The sequence below is a fragment of the Perca flavescens genome, chromosome 5, assembly GCF_004354835.1.
Source record: "Perca flavescens isolate YP-PL-M2 chromosome 5, PFLA_1.0, whole genome shotgun sequence".
In the NCBI taxonomy this organism is placed as follows: domain Eukaryota; kingdom Metazoa; phylum Chordata; class Actinopteri; order Perciformes; family Percidae; genus Perca; species Perca flavescens.
This window is the reverse complement of record NC_041335.1, coordinates 18,102,906-18,121,213: the sequence shown is the minus strand read 5'-3', so window position 1 is coordinate 18,121,213 and position 18,308 is coordinate 18,102,906. Positions and strand designations below refer to the sequence as shown.

The window sequence follows — 18,308 nt, the reverse complement described above, 5'->3', positions numbered from 1 at the left end:
CTTGTACTAACCGCTCGAAAGCTTTGACTGAACAAGACGGAAAAGAAGTTGCTGGATGTACAATAATGCAAGACCTGATTGATTAGAATCATAGATTTTGTATATTTTTTTCTCTCCAGCAATGACGGGCCTGGTTGTTCCCCCGATGTAGCAAAGCACCCACTCCAATCTACCCCAGACCACTGCTTCACTTAGCCTCTCTTTTGGCATTAAGAGGGAAGGGAGAATGGAAAATTGATCACTAGCGACCATGTATAACTTTCCCTCCTGAGCCCCCCACACCTGCCATTTCTTAGTCCCCTTTTCATCCAGTTGGATGAACAGGATGGGGTACGAAAATGTCCAAAGACCAGCCATCTACTCTCTCTGTGTGTGTGTGTGTGTGTGTGTGTGTGTGTGTGTGTGTGTGTGTGTGTGTGTGTGTGTGTGTGTGTGTGTGTGTGTGATGAAGTGTCTGCATTTTGAAAGGAAACAAAAGGAGAACTGAAGCTTCAAAAGCATCTGTATTTACTTCTGGCCTGCTGTCACATGCATTACGTGATTCTTCCAACAACCTTCCCAAACCTTGGCCAGAGACGTACGGGACACGTTGCGAGAGCACTGACGGACTCTAAGAAGCTCTAAGAAGCAGGGTGCTATTTGTCTGTGTATGGACTTAAATGGCATGTGTGTACACTGTCTGTGAGTTAGCGAGAAGTTTTTTTGTAGTAGACTTTTTGAAGACAATTTACATTCCAGAAAAATAGACCCTTTATTTTTTGTTCTGATCTCTGCGGTTTTACAAGGGAGAACTCTTTGTCTCAAGGGTTATTACTAAAGGAATTCATATATTGATTTATTTAAGAACAAGCAATTTAACTTATTATAGGTAGTTTAGGGAATAATATAAACGTGTTTTTATAAAGTGGTCCTTTTCCAACTGTTACTGAAATAAAGTTATCTCAACAATTGCTAATTAATTTGCTGAATGATCATAGGGAAATATGGCGGAGAACATAACAGTAACACACTTTTTTTGGAACAAAACATCCCCCAGTTTTCAGGTTCTTGCATAACAAAATCTTAATATTGTGCTCACATCTGAAGGAGGTTATTGTCCTTGTGTAAAGGAAAAATGTTAGTTAGCCTTATCCTTTTTAATTTCACTTATAATGCATGCTTTGTCACACCAATGATATTATTTCACTCAACATTGCAAATTTATATGACTATAGCTTATAGATTTTACAGTTTAATTTTAAACCTCTCAACCCAGTACAGGTCTCCAGTCACTATGCAGTACAGTAAATGAAAGCACAAACTGCTCAATTGAAGAACGGGGCATATTAGGTGTTCATTAACCCATATCATGCTGTTCTCACTCATTGATTTCTGTCATCACAACACAAACTTCATTCTCAGGATGTGAAAACTAAGAACACAGAGTAGATGACATTTGCAAATGTGTTTTTAGCGTTTGGTTAATTTTATTTATTTAAAAAAAGTATTAGCAATTTATTATTATGTTTTTTGAAGCCACCTTTCTTTGAAACGGTACAAAAAATGGTGCAAATGTGATTTGTATATCTCAAGTCAAGGTGTAATTATATTTTGTGCTCCAAATAAAACAAATACGAAAAAAGTCACTGATGTTGGTTTAAGTTATTTTAGTTCTTACATGGAACACATAATTACACATTAATTATTTTACAAACACACACACACACACACACACACACACACACACACACACACACACACACACACACACACACACACACACACACACACACTGTATTATCTGAACATTTCCTGGTTCTACAAGACTCCACATCTCAGGGTTGGGTTGGATCTATTTTTGACTGTGCCCATCACCTGTGTGCTCGTGCAGCTTGCTACACTGTTTTGTATACCTAGCTGATGAGCCGCAGCATCTTAATTGTGATGCGAGCGTTAAAGACTGAGTAGAGCATGTCAAGATAAACAACAACACACCCCCCCATCTCTCTCCTCTTCAATAAGCCTGCTTTTCTCTGAGGACCAAGCCTCTAGGGGCCCGAGTGAGAACCACATGAGTCTCCCTCCAATGTGGCCTCCTCCTCTCTATCTCTTTCTCTCTCTCTCTCTTAAAACACACACACACACACACACACACATGCCTCGACATGTGCCTCACCACTGCCTAGTTTTTCGGTCTTTGTTTGGTACTGCTTTATCCCGTCTTTCTTTCTCTCCTCTCTTTTGCTCCAATGAAATGACCCTTCTCTGCTAATGTAATTAGCAATGCTAAAGAAGGGCAGTTAATTACCCACTCTATTTTGATCGGGTAATTACTGTTATGCCAGGAGACGGCAACTGTTTCATTAACATAGCGCTCAAAGCAGCGAGGGATCAGGGCAGCACCTAGCGGATGCACGTCTGTCTGTTTGTGTTTGCATGAGACAAGTATGGACAAACAGTGTATCAACAACTCAGCTCAGAGACAGGGAGAAACATTTGGACATCAAACAGCTGCTGACATTGTCTGTGATCTGACCCCAACATCAAGTCACTGTTTGTCTCCGAGCTGTCTTTGTCACCATCAAGTGGCATGTGTCAAAAAATCTCAGGCTGCTGCCACTTCCTACTCCTTATATTCCTACTCTCTCTCTCTCTCTCTCTCTCTCTCTCTTTTGATATGCTGTTAATTTGACAAGTTAAAGTCAGCATTGTTCCCAGCATCTCAGCATTCATCTTGCTGAGTGCTCTTTCTGCCCAGTGGTGCAAGAGCCATATGCCATGCTTCTCTTCCACATGACTGTTTTGTTGTTATTGCTTTTGTTGAGGCTGCGGCGGCGCCATTTATCGTCTTCTGATCCCAGTTTGGATAAAGACAGGATGAGATGCCACCTGCCACTAAGTGGTTCCACATCACACTGTGTGCACAGCTTCAAAGGAGCATCTAGCTGCTGGGCATATGAGAGCAAACACCATGTCATCTTACATTATCGATACTGTTTAAGTACTTATGAGCTTCCATTTTTAAGTTGCAGTAACAGTACAGGCGAGCATATAGCACAAAATTCACCCTTCCCCTCTTGCCTCTCAAGGGATGTGTTTGTGTTTATATACCCAATTAGCCCTCCGGCCACAGCATGGCCATGCATTATACTGACATTAGCCCCAGGTGTATGTAATGTCTGTGTGTGTGCGTAAAATATAGTGCACCCCTTTCTCATTCAAGGGTGTGCGTGCCTTATTAGGCAGACTGAGACAGAGCTTGTCAAGCTCTGTGGTGGCCCACTGTTTTGTCAAATAGATTGCTAGATTGGCTTCCACGCACCCAGCCGGTGTCCTTTGCCTTTGGCCCGTCATTGAAACCTGTATTGTTGCCCATTAGACCACTGGACCCCGATTCCTTTTTCCAAAATGAACCCCCCCACCTTTTCTGCCATTCCCTTGGGTGTCAGTAGAGTGGGGTGGCAGATGGGACAGACATAGGGCTGCCTCATGAGACCCCCCCCGCTGCCCACCCCCCCAATAAAATGCACACATATACACACATGTAAACACACACAGGCACCTACACATAGATGCACACATACGCTCAGACATGCATTCATGCACATATGCATAAGTGCATGCACACACACACGCACGCACACACACACACACACACACACACACATTGCTCCACCCCCAAAACACAAACCTCATCTGTCAGGCTGCTGCTTTTGTCCAGAGACCACAGGAGTACGTTGTGTGAACACAGAGTGACGTCTCTGTCCCTGCCTCTCAATCTGTGCTCTGTGTACCTGTGTGTCTGTTTGTGTGTAAGGGAGACTGAACTGCACAGTAACAGCTGCATGGGGTGAGACGTGTAACTAGAATGATGCTTTTAGAGATAAATCACATTATTAAAGTCATTAAGTATGTTCCATCTGTTTTTGACCTTGCATCTTTATCAAACCTAACAAGTTTTCTAATGTTAAATACATATTTTATTAATCATTTAGTTAGACAAAAGGCCCATCACTCATTTAATGCTGATTTTACATAGCCTAAATGAATATAGAAAGTTGTAGACACAGATAGAAAATAGAAATTATGTATGTTGCATATTTGTGATCATAATTTAACATATCTGGTTTTACTCCTGTATGCATAATAAACCATTAACAGCTGTCTGCAAATTTACTCAAATAAAGCCTGTGACACCCAACTGTTAATGTATGGTCCTATACTATACTATACTATACTATACTATACTACACTATACTATGTAGCCTACTAGAATTGTATGTATTTACCTGTCTCTGGTTTCACTTTTTATTTATTTGTCTGCATTGTTAGCCAATTTGTTGGTAGGGAAGACTTTTTATGTCACGATATTTCTCCTCCTCTAAGTATAATATTGACAATTAGCCAGATTACAGAAGTGGGGATGTAATTTGGGCCAAACGCACGTATTGGCTGTTTTCGCGCGCGCGCCGGTGTGAGGTGAGAAGGCCCCACACTGGTGATTAATTACAGCCAGGCCGCGTGACAGAGGTGGGAGCTCTCCCGGTGCTTTCTGCAGCCGACGTGGAGGGAAACCCAGTCTGGCTAATTGACCCGGCTTCTGTAAGGCCATCCATCAACCGTGGCCCGAGTGGCCCCCTAAGAAACACATTATTCAGAGGTAAGTTAGTTAACCAACTAGCTAGCGCACCAACATTCATTAATGGTATTAGCTCCTCTCCTGTCTGTCTCTGTAGCCAGCGCGTCGTGAAATGTGCGATTCACCAAATGATATTAGCAGCAAATCCAAACCCAAGCTTGTGGAAAGTTTTATTTTGTGTTTCATAGTCGTTTTGATTGATGTTTTCATATCTTGTGCCCCTTTTGGCTGTGAAGTAGGCTACTAGGCCCAGAGTAAACGGCATACACGCCAGTCGTGTCAGGTTTTTGGAACACCGACTTGCTGGTTTATAGGATAAAACTCATATTCCCCCACGCTTTTAAACAAGTGACATTAGCCTTGTTGCCAGTTCAGCTGCTTATACTATCGCTTTTAAATGAAAATCCTTGAGGCAATCATTTAAGTCTGAAAAATGACTTCTGTGGCAGATTTTCAACTGCTCAGTGAAAAAAATGTTTTGACTCAGCAACTTAAGTTGAGAGCTTAGTTTTTAGAATAGTCTGGACAGCTGGGAAGACCTTATTTCCTCCTCAAAGTGGAGAAACCTGATGCATTTTCATGCTTACCCAAGTAAGCTACTGCGCCCTTGTCATGGGATGTAGGTGATGTAGGCCTATTGACCTTTTAGTAAAAGCCCCATCGAAAACATCCTTATGGTAAAAAAAACCCAAACTGCTGCTTTGAATTCTTTTGACGTAACCATAGCACTTTCTGAAACCGTTACAGCACATCAGCTTGTGTGGTAACTGTCAGTCTTATAGGTTATTGGATTTCTTTTCTCTCTTTTGCAAACCTATAGACTTACTTAGAGAGACAGGTACAGACAGAAGTGTCCAGATCAGCTGTCAAAGCAGTGTCTGAGTGGTGTGGTTATGGCTAAGTGAAAGATGGAGAAGGCCTGAGGTCTCTGCTCCTGGTCAGGGCCCACATGTGCTTTCACTTGACTTCCTCTCAAATGCTTCCCGCTAGATACCTCACAAGAGAAGACGAAAAGACATATGGAGACACATATTAGAGGACGTTTTGGTGCAAGCAGGGAAAATGATTTCTCATTCCCAGAAGGTGTGTGTGTGTGTGTGTGTGTGTGTGTGTGTGTGTGTGTGTGTGTGTGTGTGTGTGTGTGTGTGTGTGTAGAGGGGTTTCAACTTTTTAATTCTGCTCTAAACAGATGTGAGTTGTCTTAAAACCAAAATATCTTCAGTCTTATAATGGCAACTTTTCTTTAGTGATTTTACAATTTCAGTTGGTGCATCAGCGCTCTTCATGATCATCTCTAGTCATGCAAACTATGGCTCCTGTGTGTCTGAGGCAGCCCCATAGCGCCACCTACTTGTGAAAGAGCAAGTTCTTCCCTTTCCCCTAATCTCTAGTGTTCTTCCCTAGAATCATTTTCACTATAAGAGGCAGCAAACACACTGAATCTTTTAGTTACAGTATTTTTTTCAGCATCATTTTGTTGCAAGCAGCTTCATTTGTGTTCATATGTGTATTTGTGTGTCAAATTCTGTCACATCCAGCATGCAAGTGGTAGCAACACTGTGACAACAACCACAAACAACCGTTTTATGTCTCACCGTCTTCTGTATACCAGCATGCATAAATATGCAGGAGGATATCTAATCAAATAAATCCATTCATTAGGAGAGCTGCTGGTATTTCTGCTTTTGCATTAATTACATAGTCATTACCATATCAATTAGAGAAATCAGAGATCATGTAATTAAGGTTTAACCAAAAGCACCTGCTGCCTCTGAGCTGTGTTGTGGTTTGTGTGTGTGTGTGTGTGTGTGTGTGTGTGTGTGTGTGTGTGTGTGTGCGTGTGCGTGTGTGTGTGTGCGTGCGTCAGTCCTAATCTAATCTCTGGCCTTTGACAGGACTCACCCTCATCAATCCTGAGCTGTCGGAATTCAGCTTCTTTTTTTTGTTTTGTTTTTGTTTATAGGGGTGGTGGCGGTGTTTGGAGGGGGCGTCATGCGAAATGTTGTCATGGCGATCAAATTGATTGGCAGCGACGCCTGATTAGAAAGGAAGAATAGGAGACAGGTGGAGGGAGGCAGGCGGTACATCTAAAGGAACAGATTGGGACAAAGTGAGGACTCGCTGGGTGTCAGGAGGGGAGTCACTGTCTGTTTTGGCTCTGGTTTACCTTGTAAAAGAAGAAAACCAGTAATTACTGTTAACGGTCCACAGAGGGTATTCTTGTATTCTGAGATTTACAGGGTTTGAAACAATATTGCCAGATGTCCTTGTGTTTTGCTTTTAATGTAACTAAACTGAATTTTAAACTAAAATATTCAGAAATTTGGTACAGTGACAGATTAATACTGACAAGTATCCAGAGGCGTTTCGTAATGTTGGTTAGCCACCTGTGAGGAAAAGATGAATCGAGCCGAGAGGAGGATCGAATAATTCCAGGGTCAGAGGAAGCCAAGTGTAAGGAATCATGGGAAGAAAAATACACAGAGGAAAAGGGACATGAGAGGAGATGCGGAATGAGAGGAGGGAGGAGCGAGGGGAAGGGCATGGAACTCAGGGAGACTGACACCAGTCTCCTGCCTTCTCCTTTTGATGCCTTTTCCACTTCCTGTTCCAGTTCCTTTCTTCTCTTAATTCTCCCTCTTTGCCCTTTTCACTCTTGTCAGTCTTACCTGTACCTTCTTCATTGAGGTCAACGCTACACCTATGTGCACACAGGCCTGGTCAGTTAAAGGAGGCTGTACACGAAATACTGAAAAAGTGGGCTGGGATTGCCTCCCCCGACTTGTCAAATACCAACGCTTTGTCACGGTCCTTGGTTTTTCTGCACAGGACACCATTACTCCACAAAATCTTTACTTAAAAAATATATTTGCTGCTATATTGATGTGCTGGATATATTTTTATATTATATGTTTTTTATTAATTCAAAAGGCTAGGAGAAAAAAGAAACGGTTCAAGAAATATATTCAAGATTCAAGATCATGATTTAGCATTTTATAAATAAAACTTCACATTATTGCTGACCATTTTCTGAAGCATTACGTTTTTATTTTAAAGGTCCTATGACATGCTGCTTTTTGGATGCTTTTATAAAGGCCTTAGTGGTCCCCTAATACAGTCTCTGAAATTTCTTTCTCCCGGAAATTCAGCCTTGGTGCAGAATTACAGCCACTAGAGCCAGTCCAACAATGAGCTTTCCTTAGTATGTGCCATTTCTGTGTCTGTAGCTATTGAGGAGAGAGGGGGGGCAAGGTGGAGGGGGGGGGTGTGGCCTTGACCAACTGCCACTTTGCTCGTTTCAAAGCCATGATGTCTCTCTCTCATCGGTGGGCCAAATTCTCTGGGCGGGCAAAGTTGAGAAAGGGGAGGTAACCTTGCTCCTTATGACCTCATAAGGAGCAGATTCCACATCGGCCCATCTGAGCATTCATTTTCTCAAAGGCAGAGCAGAATACCCAGGGCTCAGGGGCCATCCACACGGAAAAGTTTTTTTGTGCAAACGCACGTTTTGCATCGTTTGTGCCGACCGTCCAAACGACTCCTGTAAATGCACTGCCTGAAAACGCACTTTTTTTGAAACCTGGTCTCAGGGTGAAAAAATTCGAAAACGGCTCTCGTTTGGCTTCGTTTGGACGACGAATACGACCCCGTATTGATGATGTCACCACCACACCCCTCAACCTCTTACCCGCACTAGTACTAGTGCACGCCGGTCACACACGACTTCGGTGAAGCTAAGTGAGCATATCCCGGCATATCCCATCTCCATGGTCAAACCAGCTCACTTCATCTAAATAGTTTGTCTCTGCTCCCTGACACTTCCCTCTGCCCTGCCGGTCCTAGATTCTACACAAGATATATTGCTAACGTTATGTAGCCAACGTTAAACATCGCTAAAGTAGCTGACCGCTACAGCAGAGACGTAGCTAACGTTAGCTTTTATGGTTGTTTATAAAGTGGAAATAGACAATTTATCAACTAGCTAGCTAATCTGTCTGCTTATCAACTCCTTGAACGGATTATAGTAAATGTTACCACGGCTTATTGTAGAAAGGCTACCCCAAGAAAAACGTAGATTATCAAAAAGACATCATTCATGGATCATTGATGTTTGTTTGACTGCCGATGCTAGCTAGCGCGCTGCAATCATGTCTGATGGCAGACAGAATTGCAAAATAAAAAGCAATCAAACAGCATATTATACAATGTAAACAAAGACAAGTTTTCTTGCGGCGGCCTTTATAAAATGAGCAGTGGTGAAAGTTATTATAGTCCGTGGATGTATTAAGAGAGTGTTAGTCTAGGTAGTCATGTTATGATGGGAAGTGGAAGTGACAATGCTCTTCTCCGTTTTTTGGTGAATTTCTGTAGCAGAAACATCGCCGCCTATAGGCCTGGAATATGAAGCGTGTTGAGTCATTTACAAATGGATTCGTTTGGACGCAACTATTCTTGAAACGAATCCAGGGAAAACGGGTAAAAAAAAAGATTGTTTTGGTATGTGGCCTCAGTTTACACCTATCGCCATTTCTAGCCACTGGGGGACCATAGGCAGGCTGGGGGAACTCATATTAATGTTAAAAAACCTCAAAGTGAAATTTTCATGCCATGGGACCTTTAAAGTGGCTATTTGTAACTTTTCAGTTTTTAATCATTTTAAATCCCCTAATTGTCTCTATTTATTAAAAGCCCGACAAAGATTGACTTGGGTTTCCCTCGTCGTCTCTTTCCCCTTTAGCTTTTAGTTGCGTCCCCAGTATCAGCCGTAACTACAACAGATAACTTCTAAAATAAAATAAAAATAAAATTAGGCCTATATAAAGATATCTCCTGCTACCTTTTACCTGGCCACATAGGCTTTTGTGGTGTTAATCTGGGACCCTTCAGAATGTGTAACTGTAGCGCCGTTCTACCTGCTGTAAGTCATTTTTTGATGGTCATGGACCCGGGCAAAGGGATGAATAAAAGCTATATAAAAATAGCGTTCTTTTCAGTGGTAGTCTCATTTGCTGTTACAGGTAATTTATGATCATTAGATGAAAAATCAGACAACCTCATGTCCACTTCGTCTCTCCCTGTGTGCCAGCCAAGCATCCAGGTCATAAATCTTTTCCCCTCCTCATAACATTTCTCTATCCTCACAAACAAAAAAAACACTGCTTCTCTACATTATTGGCAATAAATTATAGTTTTTGTTAAATGATTAAAGTGATGGTTTGGAGTAATTTAACCCTAGGGTCCTTTGCACCATGACCTCAAGCCAAACACCCCCCCAGAAGCTTTTTTCAGCTGGGTCTAACATTGGGAGAGTTAGCGTAGAGTAGCGTTATCAGCTGAATAGCTTAGCACAGGGGCTAATGGACCCAGGTTTGTATCTTGTAAATGACCCCACTAATAATGCCCGAAATGATACCAAACTTCTACACTAGTACATATAGGTTATGTACTGATAAAACAATGGATTGAAAAGTTTTTAAGTACACCAGAAGTTTATGAACACTTGCCTGCTGGCTTCTGCTCTCTGCTGTTGTTGCTGCTGCCGGTAGTAAGACGAGTGATTAGGGCTGTCTACAAATTACAACACCGAAAAGAGATGCAACAAAAATATTTTTTAATTTAACTTTTTTTTTTTAACTAAGTGCTGTAGTATAACTAGCAGGAGACAAGTAATAACGGAGGTAAGTTTGGAGACATCACCTTATTTAATCATTAAATTAATAAATATTTTTGTTGTATCTCTTTTCGGTGTAGTACTTTGTAGACGGCCCTAAGCACTCGTCTAACTGCAGGTAGCAGCAGCAGCAGCAGCAGAAGCAACAGAGAGCAGAAGAGAGCAGGCAAGTGTTCATAAACTTCTGGTGTACTTACAAACTTTCCAATCCATCGTTTTATGAGTGCATAACCTATTAAAAATGTCATCATTTCTACCCATCAGTTGACTATCACTCAGAGAGGTTCAGACAAAACTCAGCACCTCAGTTATCAATTGATCACAGCTTTGTTGTATTTAGAAGTCAATCGCACTATGACACCACTAGATGGCAGAAGTAAACTGGATATACGGTCTGTCCCTCAACTGGTGCAGCTTCATGTTTTGGGGCATCACACACAGCATCCTCTTCAACTTTTATCCTCTGATATTCATTGGTCAGGCACTATGTGGACAAAATGCTCCAGTTAGTATTTTGGGCATTTTCTCTCTGTAGAGCTGCTCTCCAGAGATCTTTAATCACTTACTGTAGTTTGTTTCAGAGGACATCATGAGAGCTAAAATAGTACCAATGTTCTCCCATCTATACAAATTGTGTTTTCAGTGCCTGCACTGCTAAACCTGCAGCTCTTGTACTTCACACTTCAAAGATAACAGCTTCTGTTATTTGTGGTCAGAGACTCACCTAAATGGTTGCAAGGGATTTCAACCTGAGCTATTTTTGTAACTCTGATCAAGAAATGCTGCAGACTCATCGCATCTCTCCCTTATGTAATTGTTACAATCACTAGACAGGCCTCCTTTTTAAACGGCCAATTGAGAACAAAGTATTGCTTTGCCTACACACTGCTGTGCTGTGCTTTGAAAGATCCGCTGTATGCAACAGCGATGATTGTCAATGTGCCGAAGGCCACTGCCATTCCCAGTTGGTGTGGCAGTGATATTCACTGCTGACTCTGCGGCTTTGGGAATACTCTGAACTGCTGCTCACACCCCCGAGCTGGTGATGGTGCAGTGTCAGTGACTCTCGTGGCATATTTACACTGAACTCTGGTCTACATGGTTCCCTTGAATAAGGAGCCAAATCAGATGAGGTGGCAGGCTGCCTGAGCCACGCCACAGTGTGGACATGAAGCCTGCCCTTGGTTTGTTACCTGCCATATGGCTTTACCAATCAGTGCTCTCTCTGCTGGTGCAGTGCCAGTCGAGGGGGGGGGATTGAGATGAGATGTATTGATTTAACTTAATGGTCATTTCTTAGTCTGCAGTTTGTGGTGTTGGATTGCATTACGCTCTTAATAGATGCTTGTTATAATTCTCACCACCTGTAAAGATGTGGACCTGCTTGCATGATAAATTGCTTATGAAAACTGTTGTTTCTGTTTGTACTGTCCATCATCGGCACTAATTAAATACAAATTTCAGTGGTCATGTTCACGTGCACTAGGTTTTATCCTGTTCATTAGGACACGTGATTCTATCTGAACGGTGTGTTCTCGGAGCAGCACTGAGCTGTGCAGTCCTGTGGTGTTGCTCTGAGTTGGCTATGTGCTGCAGTGCAGTGTTGAGTTCTGCTGTGCGTGTACGCTCACTCAAAGTACTGCAAGATGAGCCTACGGGGGGCACTGTGATCCATGGTGTAATCACTATTATGGATTAGTCCTAATCCTACCACACTTGTTGTCTTTGTCCTGTTAGTCCTGTACATTATTCCTGTAACGCACCACTGATGTCGATTATTGTAACTGGTAAATTGTTCTGTTATGTTGGTTGATTAGAGGCTCCTAAATGAACACATTTCAACAGCAGGTTAGTACCCTTCATGTTTGGCTGTAGACCCATGCAGTGAATGTTCCTGTCCCTTTTTGTTACAGTACCCCTTATTAATCAATAGAGGGTGCTGTCTGACCTTTAGTCTTCCCTACTCGGATGTTTCTTGCCTTTCCAATTGATCTTCTGTGACGACCAACCATAATCTGTTTCACATGGTTAAACGGGCAGTATTATGATGCTTTAATCCACTTAAAATCACAAAATGGGCCACAGTGTTCATCCATACTGTAGTAGCACAAATACAGCAAGGGTTTTTGTTCATCCCATCATCTCATTTTGGCTGATAGTGACTAACACTGCTGCTAAAATAACTCTATAAGCCACAGTTGATGGTGCAGAGGATGGCACTGGCCTGCGGAATACTGTATCTCACTGTAGGCTGTGGACCTCTGCCAATAAAACACACTAGACTTTGAAATATTGAGGTGGATTCAACATGAGTGGCATAGTAAAACCCGGCAGCATCTGCTGTATCTCTACATGAGCTACTGCTGTGGCTGATATGTTAGTATGACTGATGCAAAGCAATAAGATGCATTATTAGCTTTCCTGTCATCATGACTGATTTAATGAAGTGTCGGTTTGAGAAATATTCTCCGTGCCTGTGCGTCCATGTGACCTGTCTCTGATGATGAGGATGACTAAATTAGAGCAGGAAATGAGACTATTGTCCCAAGAGTTTCACCTGTGTGGTGTGGGTGTAAGTTGAATGAGTCAAGAATGACTGACTGGAAAGTCCACAAGGGGCCTTAAAAGTGAACAACCACTAATCCACAATGCTAGATGACCATGCATATTATGCTTAAATCTCTCTCACTTTTAAGGCAAATTGTACAACTGTTTATTTGTGTTCAAGATGATTTTGTGTTTTATTTGTCAGACCTTGCATAAGAGCAGCCAGGAGATTGTATGTTTTTTTTATTTTTTATTTTAAAGATCATTTTTTGGGGCTTTTCCCTTTATTTGATAGTGACAGTTGATAGACAGGAAAGGGGGAGAGAAAGAGAGGGCACGACATGCAGCACAGGGCCACAGGTTGGATTTGAACCCAGGCAGCTGCCAAGGACTCAGCCTACATGGGGATCATGTTCTTACTGGGTGAGCTAGAGGCCGCCCCTAGGTGGTATGTTAATGAAGAACTTGTAGGTTCTATCTCAGCTCAAGGTTGAAGCTCATTTAGGCACATACACACTTGTCAGTTGTTTTCAGTTTTCTCTAGTTTCAGAACTAAGGGATGTGACAAGCAGGATGTTTGGGTGTTTCACCTGCCAGGCCTAGGAGATATCATCATTAAAACACACTGAACGTGGACCATTGAAACCATTTAGTCTGAGTGACATGGATAGTAGTGTGATGCTGGCAAGATAGCTACATGTCACCAGCATACAACAGTTTCTGAACTAACTGGGTTCAGTTCCACTGAGGGTAAAATACCAGTGTTCTCTAAAAGACCTTGATACCTTTGGTGGACACTGCTTTGTTGTCGATAAGCTTTTGATTGACCATTTCAGTGAACGTTGTCATGCCTACAAAATAAAGTATTAGATGGAGAAGAGAAGGATGATATCAAAACTGACACTGCTGATTTACGAACCTTTTGATTTACAAAGTGCATGTGGTTCAGATGCCTTAACAGTGTGCCTTTTGTTCTTTCTGGTCTAAATTGTGTTTAATTTTAAAACCTCATGTACAATAAATGTGCCCAGTGCCAATCATATTTTTGAGAGCCAAAATGAATTTGTGTGAGACTCAACAAATTGACCCCCTTTAGTTCTTAGAATGATACAAGTTATTTTGGAGGGAGAAAATAAGGAATGTAAAGTAATTTTGTAACTCTTGGTGCTAGATGGGAAAATATTTAGTAAATTTTTACACTAGGGGTGTAAAGGCTGAATCCAGGTTAAAGACTTGTAGTGCTAACTGTCACTACATTTAACATTTGTAAGCCCTGTTCACACCTGGTATTAACATCCGTCCTGAGTGATCTGATTACAAGCTGACAGCTCTAAGTCATGGATGTATTATAGGAGCTGGATGCAACGTGTATGGCGGAGCCCCGTTCATTCCTATGTAGAGCTAGGAGTGGGCGATATGGTCAAAAAATAATCTCTTGATATTTTTTCAGATTTTGACGATAACGATAATTAGACAATATCCTTTAAAAATGTGTTTTTAAAAGTCTGGGTTACTTAATCACTGATGATAATAATGGGCACAATGTTGAATGAAAACAGTTCTTATTTATTTTCTTTCAAATTTAAGTATTCAAGTAAAAACAATTCAAAGACAAAATACTAATACTATACTAATACTAATGGAACTAGCGTAGGAACATTGAAGTCTGAGTACACATTCAGTTGTTCACCTCTGCTGTAATGTAAATTGTGCAGCATACAAGAAAGAGGAAATCATAACAATAAACAAAGGGCTCTGTTCTGTAACATATTGCACACAACCATGTCCTTATTGGAACCAGTCCTGGAGATGAGATAGGGCAATGTCAGGCCAGGTTCTGATAGTCCTTCTACTTGGCTGTATAGTCTTCTGACTGGGACTTATGCTGGGATCAGTAGTTGGATGTGACCTGACAGGCCCAGGTGAGGGAGAGGCGCAGTTCTGTGTGATTTCTTGATCTTAGAGTATACATGGTCTAGTGTGTTCTTCCCTCTAGTAGCACATCTACATGCTGGGAAAAAGCTGGGGAGTACAGACTTTAAGGACGCCTTGTTAAAGTCCCCTCCAGGTGATCGCGCTGCAGTTTGTTCACTATGGTTAGCAGTGAGCCAAACTTGTGCTAATGTTAGCATTGGGGGCTATGTAGACAGCAGTGTGCTGTTTTCGTAGTAAATAAAATGGCCTGTATATTACCGACAGGGCTCCAGGTCAGGTGAGCCGTGCTGGGCAATGATCCTGCGGTCGGTACTCCATTCATTGTGCACAAAAATGCAGTCCTCCGCTCCGCCTCTGTTATTTTCTCATCCTGCCGGTAGCTAGCTCGGCGTGGTAGCTGCCGACATATATACGGCGCATTGCTACAATGAATGGATAGAAACTTATTTACACGCCGATATTCACTCACATGCAAGTGATATGGCTCACCCGAGACACAACACGCACTTTCGTAGTGTGCTTGTACACCGCAGTGTTGTCATTGAGGAAAAGTTGTTCAAAAATTAAAAAGTCATGGCTTAAAAATATACTATAGAAAGGGTCCTAATCGCCCATGTTCGCAGTCGAGGTGTCCTGGCAGCAGTTTTACAGACGTCTCTTTTACAGTGGTGGCTTATGGGGAAAATCCTTATTGACTTGCAGGTGTATTTTTCGTTGCTATACCGCGAGTGGCCACTGGACAAAATCAGCTGAGCTGTATTTGGGGGCCTGCTCTAAGGACTAAGGGCTCCTGCACACTGCTTGCGTGGCGTGAGCATGGCATTTCTTTTGTGTGTCAGTTGCGTGGCTGCTGCGTGGCGTTTTCTATATCTTTGCACACCAGAAACGTGTCTGACGCGGCGCTGCTGCTGCTAGCCTTGTCTATACACATGTATGTTTCCCATTGATAAAATGAAATTCAAGCAGTAGTATACTTGATATTAAACATAAATATATACTGATTTGATTACAGCAAAGACAACGTCGGCAGTATTGACGGCAAAATAGGCTACAGAATATTTCGTTCTGTATTGACAGGTGCAATATTTGAAAATTGATAATTATTTATTATAATTTTTTTTAAATTACATTTATATCTGCATTTATGGCAAAACCTAGAGACTTTCAAACATCAAAATGTCATTTATTAAATGTATTCTTGTCAAAATGACATATAAACATCTTTTTGTATTCTATTTTGCCTGGAAACACTTCCAACATGCTTGCGTGTTGCATGAAAAATAGGCGTTGATCCTATTTCTAGCATGCACGCGTTTTCGGCGTGGCTTGAGCCGCGCCTGACACGTGCATGTCACGCAGGCAGTGTGCAAGCTCTAACCTGTTAACATCGGAGGTGGTCAGTGTGTACATGAATGTGTCCTGGAACACACTGAAGGACCGCCTACTCAACTGTTAGTGGAACTACTGTATGTAGTCATTCACTGGCTTTGTCCACGACATGAGCTATAGGTGTTTCTATACGTAGTGTTGAAAACACACTGTAAGGTGTGACTAATGACTGGAAACTAAAATTAACACACCGACTAGTGTGGACCTATATAAACACTGGGCCAGTGTGAAAATCTGAGTTAATTTAACAAATTATTTTGCTGTATACACTTGACCAGTTACATAACTGTCTGTGTTTCAATCCAGAGGGTCTGCATTTGACAGTGAGGTTACACACAGTATGTTTCCATGTGTTGAATAGGCTGCCTCTTCTGTCTCCTTTCACTGTGGTGAGTATGCATGTGAGCGTGCGACAGTGTATGTGTGTGGCTCTGTCGTGTCCCGTCCACTGTTTTTAGAGGAGCACTGGAGCGGCTAATATGCTGGCGGGTGCTGGCCGTCACACTAAAGAGAACTCGGGCAGTAGCTGTGTGTTTCTTTCTCCCCCCAGGTCCACACAACCTGTCTCTTTGTGTCCCAGGCAGGACCACCCCAGGGACAGTCAATATACACTGGGTGCACTCTGAAACACAAAAATAGGCTTCTATGGGTTTAAGTCCATTCCCGTGGTTTAGCATGTTTAAGCAAAAATTATGTGTATGAAAAATTAGTGCATGTTAAGATTTTCGCAACAATACTGTTTGTGAAACATGACATTGTCACTATTTGTATCTACATATAAACTTTAATCATAAATCGCTTTTGTGAAACTGTGAGGTTTGCTCAGTTGCCATGAAATTACAGATGCTCAAATTACTTTTTCCTCAACATTTAAAGGTGCCCTGTAGGGCTGAAACGATTCCTCGAATAATTTGATTACAAAAAATCCTCGATGCAAAATGACTTGCCTCGAAGCTTCGTTAAATCAATGTTACCAATGTTGTATCGCTGATGGACGGTGTTTCCGCATGGAGCATTATTACTGTCGCTCAGACGCGGGTCAGTCTGCTGCTGGCGACACGTGCCAGAGCGTAAAAAGCGAGGGGCTAAGAGACAGGCTGGAGAAAACAACAGAAAGTGTCCAAAGTTTGGAATAAGTTCAAACGTAATTAAAACTAAAACTCTGTACAGTGTGTCTACTGCAAAATCAAACTAGCTTACCACGATAATAGCACGACGTCAATGCTTTAGCGTCTCAACAGAAAACATGGAGTCTAACTTAATCATCCATTCCACCAAGCGGACCCGACAAAAGTAAATCACAGAGTCGTATGGACGATTAAACTACACCAAACACAAAAACTACCAAAATCAAACACAAGAAAATACGTAGTGTTGACCACGATCTGATCTAAAGAGCTGACGTGTTGACTATCCCTTCGGAAAAACAGCTGATTGTTGCGCATCTCTCTCTCTCTCTACGGAGAAACAACTGATCAACGATCTAATAGCATAAGTGTAACAGAGCTGTGTGACATTATAATCAAATATATAAATGAAAATAGGTTGAGTATAACTAATATTTACATATAGGCCTACTGTATACAGATCAGTCTCAGGTTGAAACTTGTAGTTCTGAATGTTAAGTTGCACAACTTAATGTAATGTTTGTGTATGTTTAATGTATGCCTTAGTTTAAGGTTGATATCATTTGAAAATTTTTTTTATTTAAAAACAATGTAATATGGCACTTAAATGCACTTAATATGTTTAGTTTTTTGAGAGATGATATTGTAAGCAATGTAGGCAATACAAATGTTTTTTTCCGAAAATGTTGCTTTTTTCCTTAGTTTGGGTTGTTTAAAAACGCAAACAAAAATGATCCGATTAATCGATCGATAAAGTGCTAGATTAATCGATTACAAAAAGAAACGATAGGTGCAGCCCTAGTGCCCTGCCACACGTATTTCATTACTTTGTGGTGATGTCTGAAGTTCTACCATGGACTCTGTAACATTTTTTGTGGAAAAAATGCCTTGGTTACCTTGTTTCAAGCCATTCTAGTTTGGTATAGAAAGCCTGCAGGAAGACTCAGCTCAATTTCTGCCAGTTCTCATTAATATTAAACAAGCTAAGCTCGTTGAATCTGACTGGCTAACAGCTAGCCAA

At 41.6% G+C, this 18,308-nt stretch overlaps 2 protein-coding genes across 3 annotated transcripts in view; both read left to right on the top strand.

The window, feature by feature from the left end:
• The window catches only part of ebf2 (EBF transcription factor 2), a 31,545-nt gene extending 29,968 nt beyond the window's left edge, over positions 1 to 1,577 (top strand). For both annotated transcript variants that reach the window (XM_028577941.1, XM_028577940.1), the window contains exon 16: positions 120 to 1,577. In XM_028577941.1, coding sequence (XP_028433742.1) covers positions 120 to 151 — 32 coding nt within the window. In that variant the 3' untranslated portion in view covers positions 152 to 1,577. The remainder of the gene's footprint in view (positions 1 to 119) is intronic.
• Positions 1,578 to 4,467: 2,890 nt separating this feature from the next.
• ank1a (ankyrin 1, erythrocytic a) overlaps positions 4,468 to 18,308 on the top strand; it is a 116,805-nt gene continuing 102,964 nt past the window's right edge. The window contains 1 exon segment of the mRNA XM_028577867.1: positions 4,468 to 4,639. The gene's annotated coding sequence lies outside the window, so the exon portion shown is untranslated.